Source organism: Siphateles boraxobius, unplaced genomic scaffold (assembly GCF_051911475.1).
Source record: "Siphateles boraxobius isolate OS27281-9 unplaced genomic scaffold, OSU_SipBor_1 106, whole genome shotgun sequence".
Lineage (NCBI taxonomy): Eukaryota > Metazoa > Chordata > Actinopteri > Cypriniformes > Leuciscidae > Siphateles > Siphateles boraxobius.
This window is the reverse complement of record NW_027508707.1, coordinates 1002033-1023711: the sequence shown is the minus strand read 5'-3', so window position 1 is coordinate 1023711 and position 21679 is coordinate 1002033. Positions and strand designations below refer to the sequence as shown.

Sequence of the window (21679 nt, the reverse complement as noted above, 5' to 3'; positions counted from 1 at the left end):
GAGCGAGAGGAGACGCTCCTGTGCAGCGGCCGTACAGGAGAACTAGAGGAGACGCTCCTGTGCTGCTCCGGCTGTGGGATGCGTTACCTCATCGCATCCGCCAGTGTTCCTCTCAGAGAGTTTAAACCACATTTAAAATCCTATTTTTATTCTACCGTTACATCATACATGAGTCTTGTGTTAGTGGTGTACAGGTTTTTATTTAATCCTCGTTGATTTTCTGTTTTTTATCTGTGACTGTGTTGTAATGATATAGAATTTGAATGTGATTCTATGATTATTTTGCTCTGTCCCGTACAGCACTGTGGTCAACTGTGGTTGTATTAATATGTGCTTTATAAATAAACTGAACATTGAACAAGAGTATCTTTCACTCTGTCCCCAGCATTTCAGCCAAGCAAAAGGTTCAAGATAACGTGTTCCTTTAAAGCTGAGAATCTGGGCTTGGCCAAACATTCACATCCAGTTCCCCTTCTGCAAAGGAAACACCAGCATCTCAAAGCACTGCGTCTTCATGCCTTTCCCAGGTTCAGCCGCTGTTGCTTATAGTTCTGATCATCTCCACTCGATCATCCGCACGGACCAGTGTGCTTCGCCCAACAGGACCAGATTAGGCTGGACACTGCAAGGGTCAGCTAATGTCCTCCAGCACCAAATCCCAGAGCAACAATGCTTTCCACATCTGTGACTTCCACCTCGTGTGGTTTCTCTCTTTTATGAAATCACTTCTCTGAGATCTTTGATGCAAGAAATATTAGACTTTATTTTACAACCAAGCCGAGCACCTTCTGCAGCTCACACTCATATATACCATACATCCTTTCCCAAAGATGGTAACACACCCTATAGATATTTTCGGGTTATGGTTTTGTACCTTGTGACACTAGAATATAATTCTCTGCTGCAACATTTCAGGCCTTTCTTCAGGCTTCAGAAAGTCAAACCAAAGTCAGAGGAAATAATAGTGTACAGATATATAGCTGAATTACTTATTTTCTAAATAATGAAATCTTCTACATTCCTCATTTAAGCCCCACTTTCACTTTCCTTTTCCAGAGCAAAATCCAGCTGCTCAGTTCTGCTGCCAGTGACTAAACTGAGTCGCCCGTTCTCCTTCAATGACTAGATTATGCCACACACTCCGGAGGAGCACAAGAACTCAACCTCTCTCTCCATACATCTGACTTTCTTTTAGTTGTTTTTTCCTTTTCTTTCAATGGACAGAGTAAAAGATTCTTCACTCCCTAATCAAAACTTAAACATTGTTATAAGTGTGTGTGTGTACACTTGGTTCAGCATTGCCTGTTATTATCACAGTTATGTAGAGTATGTCAAACATACAAATCCATTATACTAATAAAAGTTGTTCTTGTGGTGTAGAGATCTTCTTCGACCCAGACACTGAGCGTCACCCTTGGGGAGCGGTTAGGCACACACACACACACACACACACACACACACACACACACACACACACACACACACACACACACACACACACACCGGGTCTGGCTCATCAATCATCTTCTTCGTCCTCATTACAGGTACTGGAATCAACATCCGATGTTTGTAAATATCAATTTAGTTTATAAGCCCAATCTTAATAATATATGATTTGGTTGCCTTCTAAAATTAGTTCCCTTTCAAGGGAACTTCGAGCTGCGTCAAACGCTGCGGGAACGCCCCTGCGTTGTGCGTCATGAAGCACGTATGGAATCAGCCCAATGGAGAGATGAAACGTCATAGGCGGGTGACGTCATCGACCAGGAAACTATAAAGCACCCCAAAAACACAAGCGCATTAGCTTCTGTGCTTTCAGTCGCGCTACATGTGAATCTGTCCCTGTGTGATATTGTCTGTCTTACATACCCTGCACCACACAAACAATTTATCCCTATATATATATATATATTGAGAGATTATGGCGGACGAACAGCAGTTTAGAAAGTGTGTTCCTCCCTGCTCGCGTTATTTAACGAGCGGGGATACACATGATCTTTGTGTTGTTTGTTTGGGAGTTCAGCATGCCCAGTTTGCTCTCGAGGGAGCAGACTGTGAGCATTGCGAGCGTTTGCCGTTAAGGACGCTCCGCTCCCGCCGATCGCTCTTTGAGGAGAGCGGTTCGGTGCGCGCTCCCCGCGGTTCGGGTCCCGCTTCTGCCGAGGCAGAGCGGCGGCACTTATCGTGGGGATCGCAGATGGATCTCACAGCGGGGTTTGAGACGGGCTCTGCCTTATCTCTCCCTTCACCTGTGAGATCCAGTGCCTCAGTCCCGGGTTCGGAAGCACGCGCTGCGGTTTCTTCCGCTCGGGCTGAGGCACCAATGCTGCAGCTATCCAGTTCTGAGGAACTTGATGTTGTTAGTGTTGAGGGAGATGTGGAGGATTCGCCACCCCACACTCCTGAGAGTGATGAGCTTATGGAGGTGTTAACAAGAGCTGTTGAAAAACTTAATATTGAATGGCCAGTGACTAGACAGGAGTCTGTTTCTAAATCAAAGTTGGATGAGAGATTTTTGCCGTCACGTGTGCAGCCTCCACGCCGGTGCCTGCCGTTTTTCCATGATCTCCACACCGAGGTGTCGAAATCATGGAGAAAACCGGTGTCATATAGAGTGTTTAGTCCCCAGACTTCAACATACGCTAATATTATGGGAGCCAAGGCTCATGGTTATGGTGCTTTGCCTCGTGTGGAAGAGACGCTTGCGAGCCATCTCTCCCCCGAAGCAGCATCATCTTTTAAGGCACCGGCATTACCCACCAAGCCTTTAAGAAACACTTCGGCTTTGGTGGGTAAAGCATATTCGGCAGCAGGTCAGGCTGCGTCATGTCTGCATACTATGTCAATCTTGCAGGCATACCAGGCTGATCTGCTAAGGGACATGAGTGAGAGTGAGGAGGTCAGTACTGACGTAGTTCGCGAACTGCGTCAGGCTGCTGATTTATCCCTGCGTGCCACCAGAGAATCGGCCAAATTAATGGGTCGTTCTATGGCAGCTCTGGTGGCCGCAGAAAGACATTTGTGGTTAAATCAGACTAATATTAAAGAGAGAGAAAAAGCTTTTCTTTTAGATGCTCCTCTTTCTCCCATGGGGTTGTTTGGTGATGCTGTGAATTCAGTTATCGATAAATTCCAAGAAGAAAAGAAACAAACTGCAGCTTTTAAAAAGTTTCTTCCCCTTAAAGTTCATGTCCCTGGGGCTGCTGGGCGGGAGCAGCCCCGGCCGTCTTCGAGCTCATCACATAGAGCGCAGCAGAGGCAGAGTGTCGCGTCTCGTGCTCCCCCTGCTGGACAGTGGGCTCAGCCGCGACACTCTCAGCCGAAGCCTTCTCCCAGTAGAACTGATCTGAGGACAGTTATATTGGCTAAGAAGGCTTCGGCTAAGAAGAAGTCCTGACGCCAAGCCGTTCAGGATGCTGAGGGTGGTCCCCACCGAGGCGGAAAGGTGTTCACCTCTTTTTACGGTGCCCATTCCTCCTCGGTGCCCTCAGGGGCTCGTTCTGCCAACCCCGCCTTTATGCCGGGGCACAGACGATCCCAGCGAGCGCTTTCCCGAGGGACGCTCGCTCCCTCTGAGGAGGGTCTCAGAGCGGTCAGACCAGTTGTTCCCTGCCGGTGCGCCGTTACAGGGCGCTGCGTCTGCTGCTCAAGTTACACCAGAGGCCAGTCTCGAGAGGCTGGTACCCTTAGTAGAATTTCTGGCAGAGTGGAAAAGCCTTCCAAAAATATCTCATTGGGTCCTGCAGACAGTAGAAAAGGGTTATGCTATCCAGTTCAGGTGTCGTCCACCAAAATTCAGAGGGGTTCTGCACACAGTGGTGGGCCCCGAGCAGGCTCTGGTATTGGAACAAGAGGTGAAAACGCTCCTTCAAAAAGAGGCTATAGAACGGGTTCCTCCTCCCAGTTTGGAGTCAGGTTATTACAGCCGATATTTCATCGTTCCAAAGAAGGATGGGGGGTTGCGTCCAATTTTAGACCTGCGCATATTGAATCGCTCGGTAGGGAAGCTAAAATTCAAGATGCTCACTATCAAGCAGATCGTGTCTCAAATCAGGTCCGAGGACTGGTTTGTCACGATAGATCTGAAGGACGCATACTTCCATGTGTCCATCCTTCCACAACACAGGAAGTTCCTGAGGTTCGCCTTCGGGGGCGAGGCGTACCAGTACAGGGTTCTTCCGTTTGGCCTAGCTTTATCTCCCCGCACTTTCACGAAATGCATGGATGCAGCACTAGTGCCTCTGAGGCTTCAGGGCATTCGGATTCTCAATTACATCGACGATTGGTTGATTTTAGCTCAGACCGAGCAGATGGCGGTTCGGCATCGAGATGTCGTCCTCGCTCATATCAGAAAGTTGGGGTTGAGGCTGAACGCAAAGAAAAGTGTATTATCTCCTTCCCAGAAGACCACTTTTCTGGGTGTCGTTTGGGATTCGGTATCGATGCGGGCGCGACTCTCTCCGACCCGCATCGCTTCGATTCTCTCAGCTGTGAAACAAGTGAAGCTAGGCCAGCTACTCACTGTCAAGCAGTTTCAGAGACTGTTGGGTCTGATGGCAGCAGCGTCCAACGTTATACCTTGCGGCCTGTTGTACATGAGACCGCTACAGTGGTGGCTCAGGACCAAGGGATTCTCCCCGAGGGGAAATCCGCTCCGCACGTTCAAAGTCACGCGGCGCTGCCTTCGTGCTCTGGTCATGTGGAGAGAAACTTGGTTCCTATCCAAAGGTCCTGTGCTGGGGGCTCTTTGTCGTCGCATAACGCTAACGACGGATGCTTCCCTCACAGGGTGGCCCCCCACCCTGTGAGGGAAGCATGAGTGGGTCATGAGTGGTCGCCCAGCCCAAGGTCTGTGGCAGGATCATCATCTTTCGTGGCACATAAATTGTCTAGAGATGTTGGCTGTGTTTCAGGCTCTGAAACACTTCCTAACAGACCTGAGAGGCCATCATGTGTTAGTTCAATCAGACAACACGTCGGTGGTCTCTTATATAAATCATCAGGGGGGCCTGCGGTCTCGCCGGCTTTACAAGTTGGCCCGTCAGATCCTCCTGTGGTCCCAAGGGAAGCTACTATCTCTGAGAGCAATGTATCTCCCTGGGTATTTGAATGTGGTAGCAGACTCCCTGTCGAGGCAGGGGCCGAGGCCAGGGGAATGGAGACTCCACCCCGAGGTGGTGGAGCTCCTTTGGTTGAGTTTCGGTCGCGCCGAGGTGGACCTATTCGCTTCCAAGGAGACCACTCATTGTCATCGGTGGTTCTCCATCACTCTTCCAGCCCCCCTGGGGTTGGATGCTATGGTGCAGCCGTGGCCGAGGTCACGTCTGTACGCCTTTCCCCCGATTGCTCTGTTACCAGGAGTTCTGGAGAGGGTCCGCCGGGACGGGGTCAGTCTACTACTAGTAGCCCCGTTCTGGCCGGCCCGAGTATGGTTTGCGGACCTGATTTCTCTCCTGGACGGTTCTCCTTTGGAGCTCCCGGTCAGGAGGGATCTACTCTCCCAGGCGGGGGGCACGATACTTCACCCCCGCCCAGAATTGTGGAAACTGTGGGCTTGGCCTCTGAGGGGGCCCAGCTCATAGACTCCGGTCTCTCAACCGAGGTTGTTGAGACCATTCTTAACTCCAGAGCTCCATCCACGAGGAAGCTTTATGCCTTGAAGTGGAAGCTTTTCACTTCTTGGTGTGGAGAACACCTGCAGGACCCAGTTAACTGCCCAGTGGGTGCAGTGCTGGAATTCCTGCAGGAGCGCTTCTCCACAGGGTTATCCCCCTCCACACTAAAGGTGTATGTGGCGGCACTAGCTGCTTACCACGTCCCTTTCAGTGGAGTTTCTCTTGGGAGACACCCGCTTATAACTCGTTTCCTCCGTGGCACTTTGAGGCTGAGGCCAGCAGTTCGTACGAGGGTGCCGACTTGGGATCTGGCCATTGTATTAGAAGGTCTTTCCCTAGCTCCTTTTGAACCTATCGAAGAAGTTCCCGAGAAGTTTCTCACTTTTAAGACTATCTTTTGCTTGCTATCTCTTCACTAAAAAGAATCGGAGATTTGCAGGCTCTGTCGGTTTCACCCTCGTGCCTGGAATTTGCACCTGGCATGGTTAAAGCTTTTCTGCATCCTAGACCAGGTTACGTTCCTAAGGTTCCTACTAATATTGTTAGACCTACGGTTCTGCAGGCTTTCTGTCCTCCTCCATTTATGTCATCGGACCAGGAGAAACTTAATTCACTCTGCCCTGTTAGGGCATTAGACGCTTATGTCCACAGAGCTGCCCTGTGGAGGAAATCAGAACAACTTTTTGTATGTTTCGGGCCACCCAGGAAAGGGTGTCCGGCGTCTAAACAGAGAATGAGCAAGTGGGTGGTTGAGGCTATCTCACTTGCTTATGAGTCGGCTGGCCAGCCTTCACCTTTGGTTGTCCGAGCTCACTCTACCAGGAGTATGGCTGCTTCTAAAGCTCTTTTGTCGGGGGTTTCCCTGAGTGATGTTTGTGATGCGGCTGGATGGTCTTCACCGCATACTTTTATTAAGTTCTATGACCTAGACTTAAGCTCTACCCCTGGGGCACAGGTGCTCTCGTCCTCTGTGCGCTAGTCTCACATGACGGTCATTTGGTCCTATGGCGACGTGGGTATTCGCGTTCCCGCAGCGTTTGACGCAGCTCGAAGTTCCCTTGAAAGGGAACGTCTCGGTTACGTATGTAACCCTAGTTCCCTGATAGGGAACGAGACGCTGCGTCGCTCCGCCATACTCCCGGCACTCCCGTTAGCGCTTCCTTCAAGCCTATCAGAAGCTAATGCGCTTGTGTTTTTGGGGTGCTTTATAGTTTCCTGGTCGATGACGTCACCCGCCTATGACGTTTCATCTCTCCATTGGGCTGATTCCATACGTGCTTCATGACGCACAACGCAGGGGCGTTCCCGCAGCGTTTGACGCAGCGTCTCGTTCCCTATCAGGGAACTAGGGTTACATACGTAACCGAGACGTTTTCCTTATCTTGATATTTCAGCATTTCCATTTTTTTAACTGTGGTTTTGACAACTAGTGATGTTAATATGGGAAGTACACAACAGAATAATAACCCCCTTTCAATATTGCAACTCCAAAAAACATTCCTAATTTAGCAAACCATGATATGACTTAATTTTATTCATTTATTTATTTCGAACATGTAAAACAACAATAACAATAAAAACTAAATAACAAAAACAAACAAGTACTCTTCAAAACAGAAAGCAAAAAAAAAAAAAACCAGGAAAAAAAACAATATTAAAAAAATAAAACTATATTAACTTATAGCCTACATGTCCGAAAAGGAGTAGGAAGAAGCATTAGCTTATTAATTCCCTTCTCATGCTCATAATTCTCCAAACTATAAATCAGGTTTCCTTAACTTCTGCTCGTAAGCTTTTTTGACTCAATGGTATTCGCTAAATGTTCTTCCTTCGCAGTATTATTTGGTAAAACTGCAACACTGATCTCCACACATAAGTCATTCTACTTCAGATAAAGCGTCACAATAAATCTCTGCTGATTATACCAAATATAATTGATCTGCGTTTTTGTTTTGCGTGATCCATATGAATACTGATTCAAAATAGGGCTGGGTAAAAATTACTACTTCTCATTTTTATCCGCTTTTTTTTATTCTTAAATTCGAAGAATCAATCTTTTAGTCAGTCTTTTTTAGTTGTTGAACGAACAGAACATTGTAGTGCATCTTCTATCCAATAAATCACAATTTGCTTTTGTGCTTTGTTATAAAGTTTCAGATTTCAAATTATGTCAATATTATTATCAAATTTAAACAATAAATACCATTTTGACATTTAAATGTAGCTCCTCAGTTCCAGCGGTTCCTTACTGAATACCATTTCTTCCTTTTTACTCATTTCTAAATAAACTATCATGAATAAACTAATCTTGTCTCATGTAATCACTCAAACTAAGAAATCATGAGAGCAATGTTACATTTACCTCATAAAAGTCATTCAATTAACTCAGACAATTAGAAACAATAACTCTAGAAAATAACTTTTTGCACTATATTACATATTCATTGTATGTACATTTATTTTTCTGTATATCTGAATAAATCTAACAATCTAAAAGTTTTTGTATCAACCATTTAAAACAAAGTTAGCATTATAACTTAATTATTATTAACTGTGACAATATTAGTATTCATCTCTGAATCGAATTGACAGAAATGTCTGATACTTTTTTTAACGATTACATTTTTTAATGATTATTTTATTACTGATAATATAGCCACATCAAACTCAAACTCACTGATAAGGTGATTTGTGGTACCTTATTTCATGCTTTAACAATTGAACTTCCATTTTGTAGCTAAGCAGTAATTATATATTATTATATCACTTGTTAAATGGTTATTTAATAATTACAGTCAGTCCTACAGATTCGGTTTGTTTGCAGATTCGATGTGAGCTCACGCACGCGACTTCGGGTGATTCGAATTTGAGTTGCTATGGCGACGCGTGTTTTGAATTCTGACTGCAAATATCAACACTTTGATCGCTATCTGTTGGTTGAGAGACGAGGCGAATTCAAAAACTTTTGCTGAATATTTTCTTGTGTTGATCTTGATATTTTGAAGCTGTTCGGAGGATTTCAGAGAGGAGACTTTTATTCTAGAAGGAGATCGGATAATATATTCTAGCTAACGTTACATCGTTTTATTTTTAAAAAGTTCATATTATTTCTGAGGACTCTTTAATTTTATTTTAGAGGGAGTTCGGAGTTTTATTTTATTTATTTATTTGTTTTTTTGGGAGGGGTATTTCTGAGGAGCATTGTATTTTATTGTATTGTATTTTGTATTGTATTTGTATTGTTTTATTGCAGTTTGAAGGAGGATGCCAGGCCCGACCCAGCCACAGAGCCAGGAGCTTATTCCTGGATATTTAACACCTCTGTCTTGTGAGTTTGTTTCTGTGTCCACAGGTCCGGCTGACAGGGAGAGAGAGTGGCAGAGAGACAGCCAGCAGAGCCCAGATGATGGACGTCCGTCCACTTCCTCTAAACACTCTCGCAGAGGTCCGGCACTGAAGAGAAAGCGTCGTTCTAGCGCTCAGGTGTCCGACTCCCATCAAAGCGCATCCTCAATATCCAGCACCCATGCGGCTGAACACCATCAACCCGTTAGTGCTGGCGCTGAGGAAGATGAGATGCCAATGGGAAAGAGGAGGAGGATGGAGAGTTTTGTGAAGCTTCATTACTGTGACTGGAGCGGCATCATCTCAGACCAGAAAACTGCACCGATAACTGAGAGAAGAGCTGAGGGTAAATCAAATGACCATTGGAGAATATAATTAATTACCATATATGACCACGCCATATTATATCAAAATACAACTGACGTTTGATCAAGCCAATAATCAGATTTATTTTTTATTCCAAGACGTTTCATGACATATTTAAACAAGGATAGTTTAAAAAATAAAACATTTTAACAGAAGAATAGCCATAATATGAGTATCCAAAGTTTAATAATTATAATTATTTGTTTGAAACATGCTTTTGTTTGATATTCCCTGCTTTAGATCAGAATGGTGTCCAGTCCAGTGCCTGTGCTGCAGAGGATCATGGTCTTCAGGAAGCTGTATCCAGTGGTGTTGAAGATCAGCAGGTTCAAACCCCTCCAGCTCCAGTCCATCACAGTCCAGCACTTCTCCAGGAATGGTTTAAGGTATTGGCCCTATAAGCTACTAATGAATATATTAACATTTGGAAGATTTTGACACCTTTTTGTGCATTTGTTTTAAATGTTCTTTGTTTATTGTGATATGGGAATAAATCAAGGTCAAATCTCTTGTATGTGCTCTATGTATATCATCAGCCTGTTAGTGAGGAAAGTGCTAGTCAGGAGAGACAGAGGAAGAAGAGTAGTTGTGTAGATCTGCTCTCTCTTCACTGGAGTTCTGGAGAGCATCTCTCTCTTCACAGCAGTGGCTCAGGTCAGGCTCAGAAAGTGGAGGATCAGACCACTGCAACCATTAGTGAGAGACACGCTGAGGGTAAATCCAGTGACCAGTTGAGAATGTGGAAATGCTCTGTTTATTAGTGCTCTGTACATCATAAAGTCTACATCATTTTCAGCTAGATATGAGTATCCATTAATGGAAACGTGTCATTCATGGGAACTTAATTAATTAAGGGAATTGTTCTGTTTCCTTGGATGAAGTGCCATTAATTACCATACGTCACAAACTCACACCTATATCAAAATCCAAAAGTTTGATCAAAGTTATGATTTTTTCCAGGACTTGTCTTAAATATTTAAACAGAACTTTTATTTTTTAAATCAGAGGATCATGGTCTTCAGGAAGCTGTATCCAGTGGTGTTGAAGATCAGCAGGTTCAAACCCCTCCAGCTCCAGTCCATCACAGTCCAGTCCGTCCAGCGCCAGCTCACAACAACAGAGTGGACGTGACGACTGAGGGTGAGTTTACGGCCATGACCTCAAACATTAAACTCACTGCTGTCCATGACACTAAAATGAATCATCTTTTTGCAGACGACATTTTGAGCCGGTATGAAATGGGCAGAATGCTTGGTGAGGGATCATTCGGCTCTGTTTATGAAGGGAAACGCTTGGAGGACGGCCTTGAGGTATCGCCATTTTCTTATAATATTTAGCCAACAAATTATTTTGTCTCACTATATCCATTTCAAGTCTTTTTGTGGATATTTTCCCCCTATTTACTGCATTTGACATGTTAGAAATGTAACATTGTTTTTTTGTTGATCAGGTGGCAGTGAAAATTGCCAGAAAGCCGCAGAACATGAAATACATCTACATTGTAAGTAGGCTACACTCACTATGTTGTTTTCAAATTAAAATATGTAAACATAATGACAACACCTTCATATAACAATGATCTTTGTTCCAGCCTGGTCATCCCGCACGCTTCCCATTAGAGGTCGGCCTATTAACCCTTGCTAATAGCGGCCCCAAAGTCTCCGAGATCATTGAGCTGCTGGACTGGCAGGACCAGCCTGACCGATATATCATGGTCTTGGAGCGTCCCTCACCCTGTGAAGATCTGTGGGATTTCTGGAACGGTCACGAAGGCGTCCTAAATGAGGACACAGCACGGTTTATTATGGCGCAGGCAACAATGGCGGCTCAGATGTGCTGTCGTCGTGGAGTGTTTCACCGGGATATTAAGCTGGAGAACCTGCTGATCAACACAGAAACTCTTGAGGTCAAACTGATTGACTTCGGGTGCGGGGATCTCCTGCAGGAATCTGGCTATGAACGATTCTGTGGTATGAATTATGAATCAAACTTGTAGTTTGGGACTTAAGTTCTAGTGACTAGTTCAATCGGTGTCATATAAACCATATCTCACATTTGAGTCAGCATTTTTTTTAAATGAAAAACACCAGATGTTTTTACCACATGCTACGGTATTTCATGCTATGGTACTTACCCATCAGACAACTCTTTTTCCTGCAGGCACTCTAGACTACCGCCCGCCTGAGTCCTGCACAGAGGGCAAGTACCACGGGAAACCAGCGACTGTGTGGTCTCTGGGAGTGCTCTTATTCCTGCTGGTGTGTGGACGCTTTCCAGAAGCAAGAGACAGGCAAATGATGGATGAAGACATCTGGTCTGAGCCGGGCTTGTCCAACGGTAAGATGGCATTCATCACAACAAAGAAGAACAACTGTCATTTAAATCATACAAAACAAAGAAATTACGAAAAAGTAACACCAAAAGATAGATATTGGATAATACAAGCATTTTTTCTGATTTTCTGACCGTACTTTATAGAATAGTTGAATCTTACAGCTTAACACAAAGACAGCAGGTGTAAAGTTGAAGGTAATAATCTGACTCACTTCTGTCGTTCTGCACAGAATGCTGCCTCCTGATCCGATCCCTCCTGAAGGAAAGCCCAAGACAACGCATTTATTTGAGGAAAATCCTTCGACATGAATGGTTTAAGGTAATGAGCCTAAGATCAGCTACAAATGATTTTGAAGACTATATTCACTTTTCATTTTAAATATTTTAAAAATGTTTTGTTCTAATTGTAATCTATGACTGTAACCTTTTGTGTTTGCTTGTTTCAGGTCACAGAATAAGACATGAAGAGGAATGCCAGAAGTTCCTGTGAAAGCTGCTTCTGCCACGGCCTTCTCCAAAGATCCTGCACCGGATCCACAGAGTCTCCAGTCTTCGGCTGCTTCCTCCTCCTGCTGTGCATCTAACAGCTGATATGAGGCTCACACAATGCTTTAGATACTTTGTCCGGCTCCTTGTTTTGAGGAAGGAATATTTTAATCTAGAAGTATTTGGTGACCACACATGAAAACGCAATGTAGATAGTGTAAATGATATTACAAATCTGTTTGTTATTGAGGGCAAAGTTAACTTTATATTTTTATTAAACCTTTGTACTTTGACTGAATTGTTGGCTTGTCTGTTTGCTATTCTACAAACTTTGTATTCTTGTAAATGGCTGTTATTGTTCATTAACCATTATATTTCAATAAATAATATTTTATATAAACAATATTGGCGTACCTGATTTTGAGAAATGGTGTGTGTGTTCGACCGCTTAACATTGTGATTACTATCAGGATATGACGAGCTTTCAACCAGCATAATAAAATAGTATAGCAATTGTTGTAGACAATCACCTATTGCTCCTCAGCATTTTCCAAACACTTTTATCTTTATATGGAAAACCTTCTGTATTCTTCAGGAGGGGCAGGTCCTCTATCCACCTTATTTTTATGTACATAGCAAAAATGTAAAAGTTACATACAATTAAATTATAATAAAATCCATAATTGATACATATGGGCCTATACAGGTTTCTAGCCTATATATACATAGAAAAACAGAACAGAAAATGCTTCGTTTTTAAAAGATTTCATTATTTTTCATATATTTTACCTTTATTCTACACTGCTCTGTCCCTCCTTGTAAAAACGGTCTGATGGTTTCCTGGTTTTATGAAGCCAGTCCCTCAAAAATACGCAATGGGCTCAGGGTGGTTAGCTAGCCCAGTGTGTTGTGATTCGCTAACCGTCTAGTGCACGTTTTTCGGAAACGTCACACCCCTTACCTTTACCGGTAGGTGCTTTGGTTTATTATAAACAATGGCGTCAATAAAACCAATCGGAATGTGAAGATGATCGAGCAGAACCTGCTCAAGAACGGCTGTTAAACGACGTTTCAGAAAGGTTTGTTTTTTGTTGTTGTTGTCTCATTACTTTTTAGATACACTGTTATTTAATTGTACTAATTATTATAGTATTACAATAAATAAGCTTCATAAACAAAAATTTCATAGAATCGTTCGAACAAATTATACTACAGTCCTCAAAGGGATTTAGTAAAGACTGCGGATCTATAGTGATCGTTACTGACTGTATGGCACCGTTACTTTTGTATTTTTAGAACGATTGTAGCCAAATATCTGTCGCCAGAACTATTAACCCAAAATGAACACTAAACGTTGGCTTTACTACAGTAACGTTAGCCAAATCAAACACAGAACCATGTTTAGCATGCCTGTAGATAAACAAGCATGTAGATCAACAATACATAAAAGCTCTAATCAAAGAATAATTTACACTAATTCCAAGTTCGCTGTTGAGATTAAAAAAAGTTTGTTACATTAGGTGTTTGTCGGATAAAGTTAAGCATGAATGAGCATTTAACAAACTGGTTTGCAGAGCCAAACAGCGTTGTCATTTGTTTACCTCCTTGCTACAGTGTACAATTAACAATACGAACTATTACAAACACATAGACGAAAAATAAATCATAGCCTATACTTACAGGTTGTGGCCCGTAAACAACAGCTTCCGTTCTTAAAGTCTTAAACTGCTCCGTCTTTCAGGACAAGCCGTTGTGCGAATCCTGCATTGAACTCGCGAAGATTGTGGAAGCTTTCCTCCGTAAAATGTGCAGCACAGAGATCGAGATTTGGGTAATAATTATGAGGGACCGAGTTAAAAATAGATTTTAACCATTGATTACCGTTTCGACGGCATTGCGGCAACAACACTCCCCTACTATACCACAACAACTCTTCTCCGAAGCAATATAAAATGGCCTCGCCCCCCTTACTTAGTATTCTCGGAGGAGGGGTTTATGTAAATATTTGGGGTTGGTGATGTCAGCAACCCTGGAGGAATGCCGTGTCGTCCCATATACGCTTATTTCACGCAGCCGTTATTTTGAAATCGAAAGCGAGGCTCCGGTGGGAAGAACCCCGGAAGTACAGATAAACAACAATGCATTGGACAACCAACCTGCAGCTGCTGCCGCGATTTACACTATTGGATGTTAATATCCAATATAGGATATGTAGATATAGTTCGTTCCTGCTTCTTTTTTTAATTTATGACAAAAAAAAATTGATAAATGATTTTCACAGTATATAGTCTAAAGTATGAAAGAAATGTATGTATATTTTTAGAATAACTAATTTCTACATTAAACACAACAATACGCCATCGCATTCGCAACTCTCCTATGATTAAAGGCGACACTTCCGGTTTTCTTCCCACCGGAGCCTCGCTTTCAATTTCAAAATAACGGCTGCGTGAAATAAGCGTTTACCGGCCGTTTGCTGTAGTCCTCAGAAATTGAGGCAAATATAAAAGCAAATATCTCCGCTGTAACTTTGAACTTTGAGCGCTGTAACTTTGCAGATGTTGTTTATGCTCAAACAGCAACATTACACACTAGCTAAAGTTAGAAAAGTGTAATCGTGTTTTACCACCCCTTTAACAGATAAAATTGAGCAGAAATAATTGGGGGAAAACATTTAAAAACCAATATTTATGAGTAATATTAACTATTTTATAATAATTTAATAAATTAATTTAAACTTTTTTATTTCCTCTAAACCTTATGTAAAATATTCCATATAACCACCAGTATATATGACATTGGCCTTTATTGTCGGTGAGTACAGCAATACAGCATATTTTAAACTGTTTTAACGTCATGTATACAATATTGCCTGCATTTAAACTAATGTAACGAACATTTTAGAAGTAAAAAATTATACATTTAAACATTCAAGTGTAATCAACCGGTCTTTTATCCCATTTCCACGTATCAGTGCTGGTTCTCGTGCCGGAGATGCTCTGCGGGTGAAGGGTGTCTACAGATATGAAAAAGTTAAATTGAATTACCACTTTTTATACCATCTTTTTAATGTCACCTTATATGAAATTTAAGACCAAACCTGCAATGAAAATACACACGTAGGTCTACATATTTATAAATCATCATATCTCAAAATATCATTGCTGTCACAACTGCTATTTATTATTACAATGTACAGTGAGCTTTTCTTATCAGCAGCAGACAATATCCGAGAAATCAAAATTGACATCCGTCAAAGAGCTAGAGAAATACAGTTCTTTTGAAGGAGAAAATGAATAGAAATAAGCATTAAGGTAGGCTACGAGAGGTTGTGCTGTATCGTGAATAAAACACAGATACTGCAGGGTTTCTGCCGGTATCTTCAAATTAAATTGAATGCTTTTTAATATTTGGCTTTTTACAAAAATATTTTATGAATTAGTACATATTCGTCCGCAAGAATGGCAGCCTCAGCAGCCGTTGTCACCTTCATTTACTACATTCATCGCGACACGCTCTGGGACAAGGTTTTTAAACTGCTCCGATTGGAAAGCTCTTCAAATGTACTAACACACAATGATGTACACCAACGATTAAAAAGACTTGTCAATTCCCTTGCTACTTCAACGTGTGTTTTACGCTCGTCCTTTTTCCATCCCCTAAAACGTCGCCGATATGCTTCAGGGACAAGTTCATACGCCTTTAACACAGCCTCTTTTACTACCTTATAGTTCTTTCGGTTTTCAGAAGAAAGTGAGATGAAAGCTTCCTGAGCTTTACCTTCCAAAACACTTTCGAACAGAGAAAAAAACACATCTGGATCTCGGTCATTGAATTTAGGTAAGAGTTTAATCATCTGTACTAAACCAAAGTCCTTTTAGGCAAGTCCTGCCACTCGGCCGCCATCTTGGCAACACCTCCGGGCAGTTATTTCGGACTAACAAGACCAGGCTCCTTTCTAAATGAATGGGCAGAGAGTCAGAACTGCAGTTTCACTGGACATAAAAACTGCATGTATAGAAACAGCAGAAAAATATGATAAAAATCGCTGAAAAAGTTTGATGACTTTGCCCCAAAATAAGGTTTAATACGCCTTTTCCCCCACAGGTTATACATTTACTACGCATGTGCAAGGGTTCTCGTCTCCGCTGTCGCAAACATCAACTGTGCGCATGCGTCAGTGGAACCAGACGATAGGCTTAAATGTTTCCCGGCTTGACTGTTAAAAGCAGACGATTGGCTCTCCAGCGGGAGGGGCGGGACATGTGCATACAACCGCCATCTTTGGCGTTACGGGTTTTCCCGATATATTTGTATTGAGGATTTAGGAAGTGGCATGTCTCTACATAAATTGTCTCTGACTAAACCCATCATTCAATTTCCACTTGCCCCCACAGTTTCCTGCTCATTTAAGGAATCAACATTACCACCAGAAAGCTTTCCTTGTCCGATTAATCTTAACCGTTCTGCATCCTGTGCTGATTTCACTTCTTCCATTTTTTGTTGCATTCTAAATGTTTCAAATTTTCGTTCTTGTTCTCGCTCTTGGATTTTCAATTTCTGTTGTTCAAGTTGTCTATCTAATTCACGTTCTTAATTTTGTATACTAAGGATTTCCAACTGTAGCTCGAATGTTAACCCGATAGGCACTAACAACGCATGAGGTGTCGAAATACCTGCAGGTGTCAACTCTTCTTCAGAATGTGTCTCTGAAGATAAAATTAACATCTCTCCAATTTCTCCTCTATAGCCTCTCATAGAGGTTTTACCTTAGTACTTTTTGTTAAAGCTAATTCAAAATCAAAATGTTCAGCTACTTTAAATAATTGCTCTTTGGAAAGACATCCTTTAATTTTCCCATCGTAGGAGCAATTGAAAAATCCTGTAACAATTCCATTTTTGCCTTATTTTGTTGTTACTAAAAGAACATTTGAACAAACAAATAGATAATACACACCAGATCCAACAGATCACACTTCAACTGCAAGAAAAAAAAGCCACCCCGTATCTAATACATAAACATTATATACTCAACCCTAGTCTTCGGTACGCCCACATGCAGCTCAACTGCTAACCAGTCCGCGCCCAACACACCAAACACAAAATAAAATAAAATAAAAATAAAACGTTAAGCACTTGTAGGGCTGAGCAAATATGGGCAGAACTCTTTACTAGTACTTCAAAAAGTATGACATATTAAGTATCCTAATGTACTGTACAATCTAGGTATTGGTTGAACATGCATTGAGGAGAATATGTTAATGTTCTTCTCCCCCTCTTGATCACCCATTTGCCTCATCTTTTGGTTTCCTGTAGGTCAGTTTCGGTGTTGGTATTCCACTCATGTTTAACAATGTTTTGCTCAGGGTATAAGAAGGAAAGAGGAAAGAGGGTATATTTACGTGTGTATTTTCATTGCAGGTTTGGTCTTAAATTTCATATAAGGTGACATTAAAAAGCAATGAGACAATTTAACTTTTTCATATCTGTAGACACCCTTCACCCGCAGAGCATCTCCGGCACGAGAACCAGCACTGATACGTGGAAATGGGATAAAAGACCGGTTGATTACACTTGAATGTTTAAATGTATAATTTTTTACTTCTAAAATGTTTGTTACATTAGTTTAAATGCAGGCAATATTGTATACATGACGTTAAAACAGTTTAAAATATGCTGTATTGCTGTACTCACCGACAATAAAGGCCAATGTCATATATACTGGTGGTTGTATGGAATATTTTACATAAGGTTTAGAGACATACCTGTCAAGTTTTGGATTTGAAAATAAGGGAAATTTTCCGGCGCCCACCGCGAGCAGTCCCACCACCCCAACCAAGCTCCAGTAACGTTATCCCTTACATTTTCAGACAAGTGTTATAGCTTAAATGAAAACACAAAAGGGTATATATGAAGAGCATTTATTTTAAAGGCTTATTTGCATATTTTCTGTTCATTTAACATTGCTTTAACATAACTTTAACATAACTTTTCTTTTACAGTTTTTCTTTACATGTCACATAACTTTTCTTTACTCTTTTAGTGAGTTATTTTTCAAATTTGTTGCAGACTTTGCATTCTGTAACCTGTTAGGCTGCAACCCCACTTTAGAAAAATCCTCAGAAATGGCGTACACAAACTGAAACAGATAGCCTACAGTTCATAAACACTTTGAACTAAAATAAGTATGATCTCATTTGAAAGCTGACACCTGGCAGTTTATTTTAAATGTAGAATTAATTATTGTCATAATGAAAAAATACTTATTAATAGCTACAAAGTTTTGTAAAGTTATTAGAAATTTATTTTGTATGAAACATCTTCAAAGTTGCTGAGAATACAATAGTGGTCAAATACTGAAACTTGAGTGTTATATCTTTTTAATGATGTATAGTTTGTCAAGGTAATAACATTACATCTGATAGTAACTTTGAACTATTTAAACAAACAAAAAACGCTTCAGTGTGTCGGCGCACTGGCAACGGTTTAAACAGGTTTTAAGATGCTAAAGGGTTAAATAGGTTAAAGAAGGGTTAAATACGGGACTTTCCCGGCCAAAACGGGATACTTGACGGGTATGTTTAGAGGAAATAAAAAAGTTTAAATTAATTTATTAAATTATTATAAAACAGTTAATATTACTCATAAATATTGTTTTTTAAATGTTTTCCCCCAATTATTTCTGCTCAATTTTATCTGTTAAAGGGGTGGTAAAACACGATTTCACTTTTCTAACTTTAGCTAGTGTGTAATGTTGCTGTTTGAGCATAAACAACATCTGCAAAGTTACAGCGCTCAAAGTTCAAAGTTACAGCGGAGATATTTGCTTTTATATTTGCCTCAATTTCTGAGGACTACAGCAAACGGCCGGTAAACGCTTATTTCACGCAGCCGTTATTTTGAAATTGAAAGCGAGGCTCCGGTGGGAAGAAAACCGGAAGTGTCGCCTTTAATCATAGGAGAGTTGCGAATGCGATGGCGTATTGTTGTGTTTAATGTAGAAATTAGTTATTCTAAAAATATACATACATTTCTTTCATACTTTAGACTATATACAGTGAAAATCATTTATAAAATTTTTTTGTCATAAATTAAAAAAAGAAGCAGGAACGAACTATATCTACATATCCTATATTGGATATTAACATCCAATAGTGTAAATCGCGGCAGCAGCTGCAGGTTGGTTGTCCAATGCATTGTTGTTTATCTGTACTTCCGGGGTTCTTCCCACCGGAGCCTCGCTTTCGATTTCAAAATAACGGCTGCGTGAAATAAGCGTATATGGGACGACACGGCATTCCTCCAGGGTTGCTGACATCACCAACCCCAAATATTTACATAAACCCCTCCTCCGAGAATACTAAGTAAGGGGGGCGAGGCCATTTTATATTGCTTCGGAGAAGAGTTGTTGTGGTATAGTAGGGGAGTGTTGTTGCCGCAATGCCGTCGAAACGGTAATCAATGGTTAAAATCTATTTTTAACTCGGTCCCTCATAATTATTACCCAAATCTCGATCTCTGTGCTGCACATTTTACGGAGGAAAGCTTCCACAATCTTCGCGAGTTCAATGCAGGATTCGCACAACGGCTTGTCCTGAAAGACGGAGCAGTTTAAGACTTTAAGAACGGAAGCTGTTGTTTACGGGCCACAACCTGTAAGTATAGGCTATGATTTATTTTTCGTCGATGTGTTTTCCTGTAATAGTTCCTATCGTTAATTGTACGCTGTAGCAAGGAGGTAAACAAATGACAACGCTGTTTGGCTCTGCAAACCAGTTTGTTAAATGCTCATTCATGCTTAACGTTATCCGACAAACACCTAATGTAACAAACTTTTTTTAATCTCAACAGCGAACTTGGAATTAGTGTAAATTATTCTTTGATTAGAGCTTTTATGTATTGTTGATCTACATGCTTGTTTATCTACAGGCATGCTAAACATGGTTCTGTGTTTGATTTGGCTAACGTTACTGTAGTAAAGCCAACGTTTAGTGTTCATTTTGGGTTAATAGTTCTGGCGACAGATATTTGGCTACAATCGTTCTAAAAATACAAAAGTAACGGTGCCATACAGTCAGTAACGATCACTATAGATCCGCAGTCTTTACTAAATCCCTTTGAGGACTGTAGTATAATTTGTTCGAACGATTATATGAAATTCTTGTTTATGAAGCTTATTTATTGTAATACTATAATAATTAGTACAATTAAATAACAGTGTATCTAAAAAGTAATGAGATAACAACAACAAAAAACAAACCTTTCTGAAACGTCGTTTAACAGCCGTTCTTGAGCAGGTTCTGCTCGATCATCTTCACATTCCGATTGGTTTTATTGACGCCATTGTTTATAATACACCAAAGCACCTACCGGTAAAGGTAAGGGGTGTGACGTTTCCGAAAAACGTGCACTAGACGGTTAGCGAATCACAACACACTGGGCTAGCTAACCACCCTGAGCCCATTGCGTATTTTTGAGGGACTGGCTTCATAAAACCAGGAAACCATCAGACCGTTTTTACAAGGAGGGACAGAGCAGTGTAGAATAAAGGTAAAATATATGAAAAATAATGAATTTTTTTTTAAAACGAAGCATTTTCTGTTCTGTTTTTCTATGTATATATAGGCTAGAAACCTGTATAGGCCCATATGTATCAATTATGGATTTTATTAGGGCTGCAACTAACGATTATTTTGATAATCGATTAATCGGACGATTATTTTTTCGATTAATCGGATAGAAATTAAATTAGATTTTTTTTATTATAACTAAATAAAACCGTAAATCAGGGTATTTATGTGTAAAAGTGTACTTTAAAAAGTGCAAAAGCCACACATTGAGTTTTATTAATATCAATATTTGCATTGTTTTTAATGATAATTGCTGATGGCAAGTTGACAAACATGATTATTGTTAAAAAAATGATATCCAACATATTATGTTTTAACACAATTTTTGTTAAAACAAATTTACACAGACATGTTGTTCAGATGTGAATATCTGAACTAAAAACAAACTAAAAACATCTAAAATATATAATTCATTTAATTTTTATTTAAAATTAATTATATATAAGGAATATAAGGATAAAGAATATAATATATATTATATATAATATATAAAAGAATAATATAAGGATAAATTGATTAAATAAATATAGAAAGACTGAAAACAATTGTGTGAATGTAGAGCCGCAGTAGATCGCGTTTGAAAAACAATTAAAACTTAGTAGACAAATGCTATAAAAAGAGAACGGAATGGAGGTAACGTTACCCAGCAAGCTAACAGGCTTGAGTAAAGGACAGGAGAAATTATGCATTAGTGCACAAGCATTCGCTGAAAACCACTGAGTACAGTGACTAAAAAACAATATTTTACTGCTGCTGTTATTAACTGCCTTTATATTTAGTGCTTCGCTTTGTAAACACCGTTTTAATTTAACCTATTTCTGCGGTAGCGCTATTTTAATCCATCACTTACGTTGCGAGCGAACTGATTGCACAACCTGATGCTCGAGACAAAATACAGACATC

General features: G+C 40.8%; 2 protein-coding genes across 2 annotated transcripts; both read left to right on the top strand.

Annotated features, from left to right (window-relative positions):
* The first annotated feature begins 514 nt into the window (after positions 1-514).
* Positions 515-10484, top strand: LOC143755271 (uncharacterized). Its single transcript, XM_077247100.1, has 6 exons — positions 515-527; positions 8968-9306; positions 9567-9712; positions 9863-10040; positions 10332-10428; positions 10472-10484. Exons 1-6 carry the CDS (start codon positions 515-517, stop codon positions 10482-10484), a joined length of 786 nt encoding a protein of 261 aa, XP_077103215.1.
* A 1-nt stretch (position 10485) lies between these two features.
* On the top strand, positions 10486-12445 carry LOC143755867 (serine/threonine-protein kinase pim-3-like). The gene is made up of 6 exons (XM_077247145.1): positions 10486-10636; positions 10777-10827; positions 10918-11296; positions 11487-11663; positions 11891-11979; positions 12107-12445. The coding sequence occupies exons 1-6, from the start codon at positions 10523-10525 to the stop codon at positions 12116-12118; spliced, it is 822 nt and encodes a 273-aa protein (XP_077103260.1). The 5' UTR covers positions 10486-10522; the 3' UTR covers positions 12119-12445.
* Positions 12446-21679: the final 9234 nt, after the last annotated feature.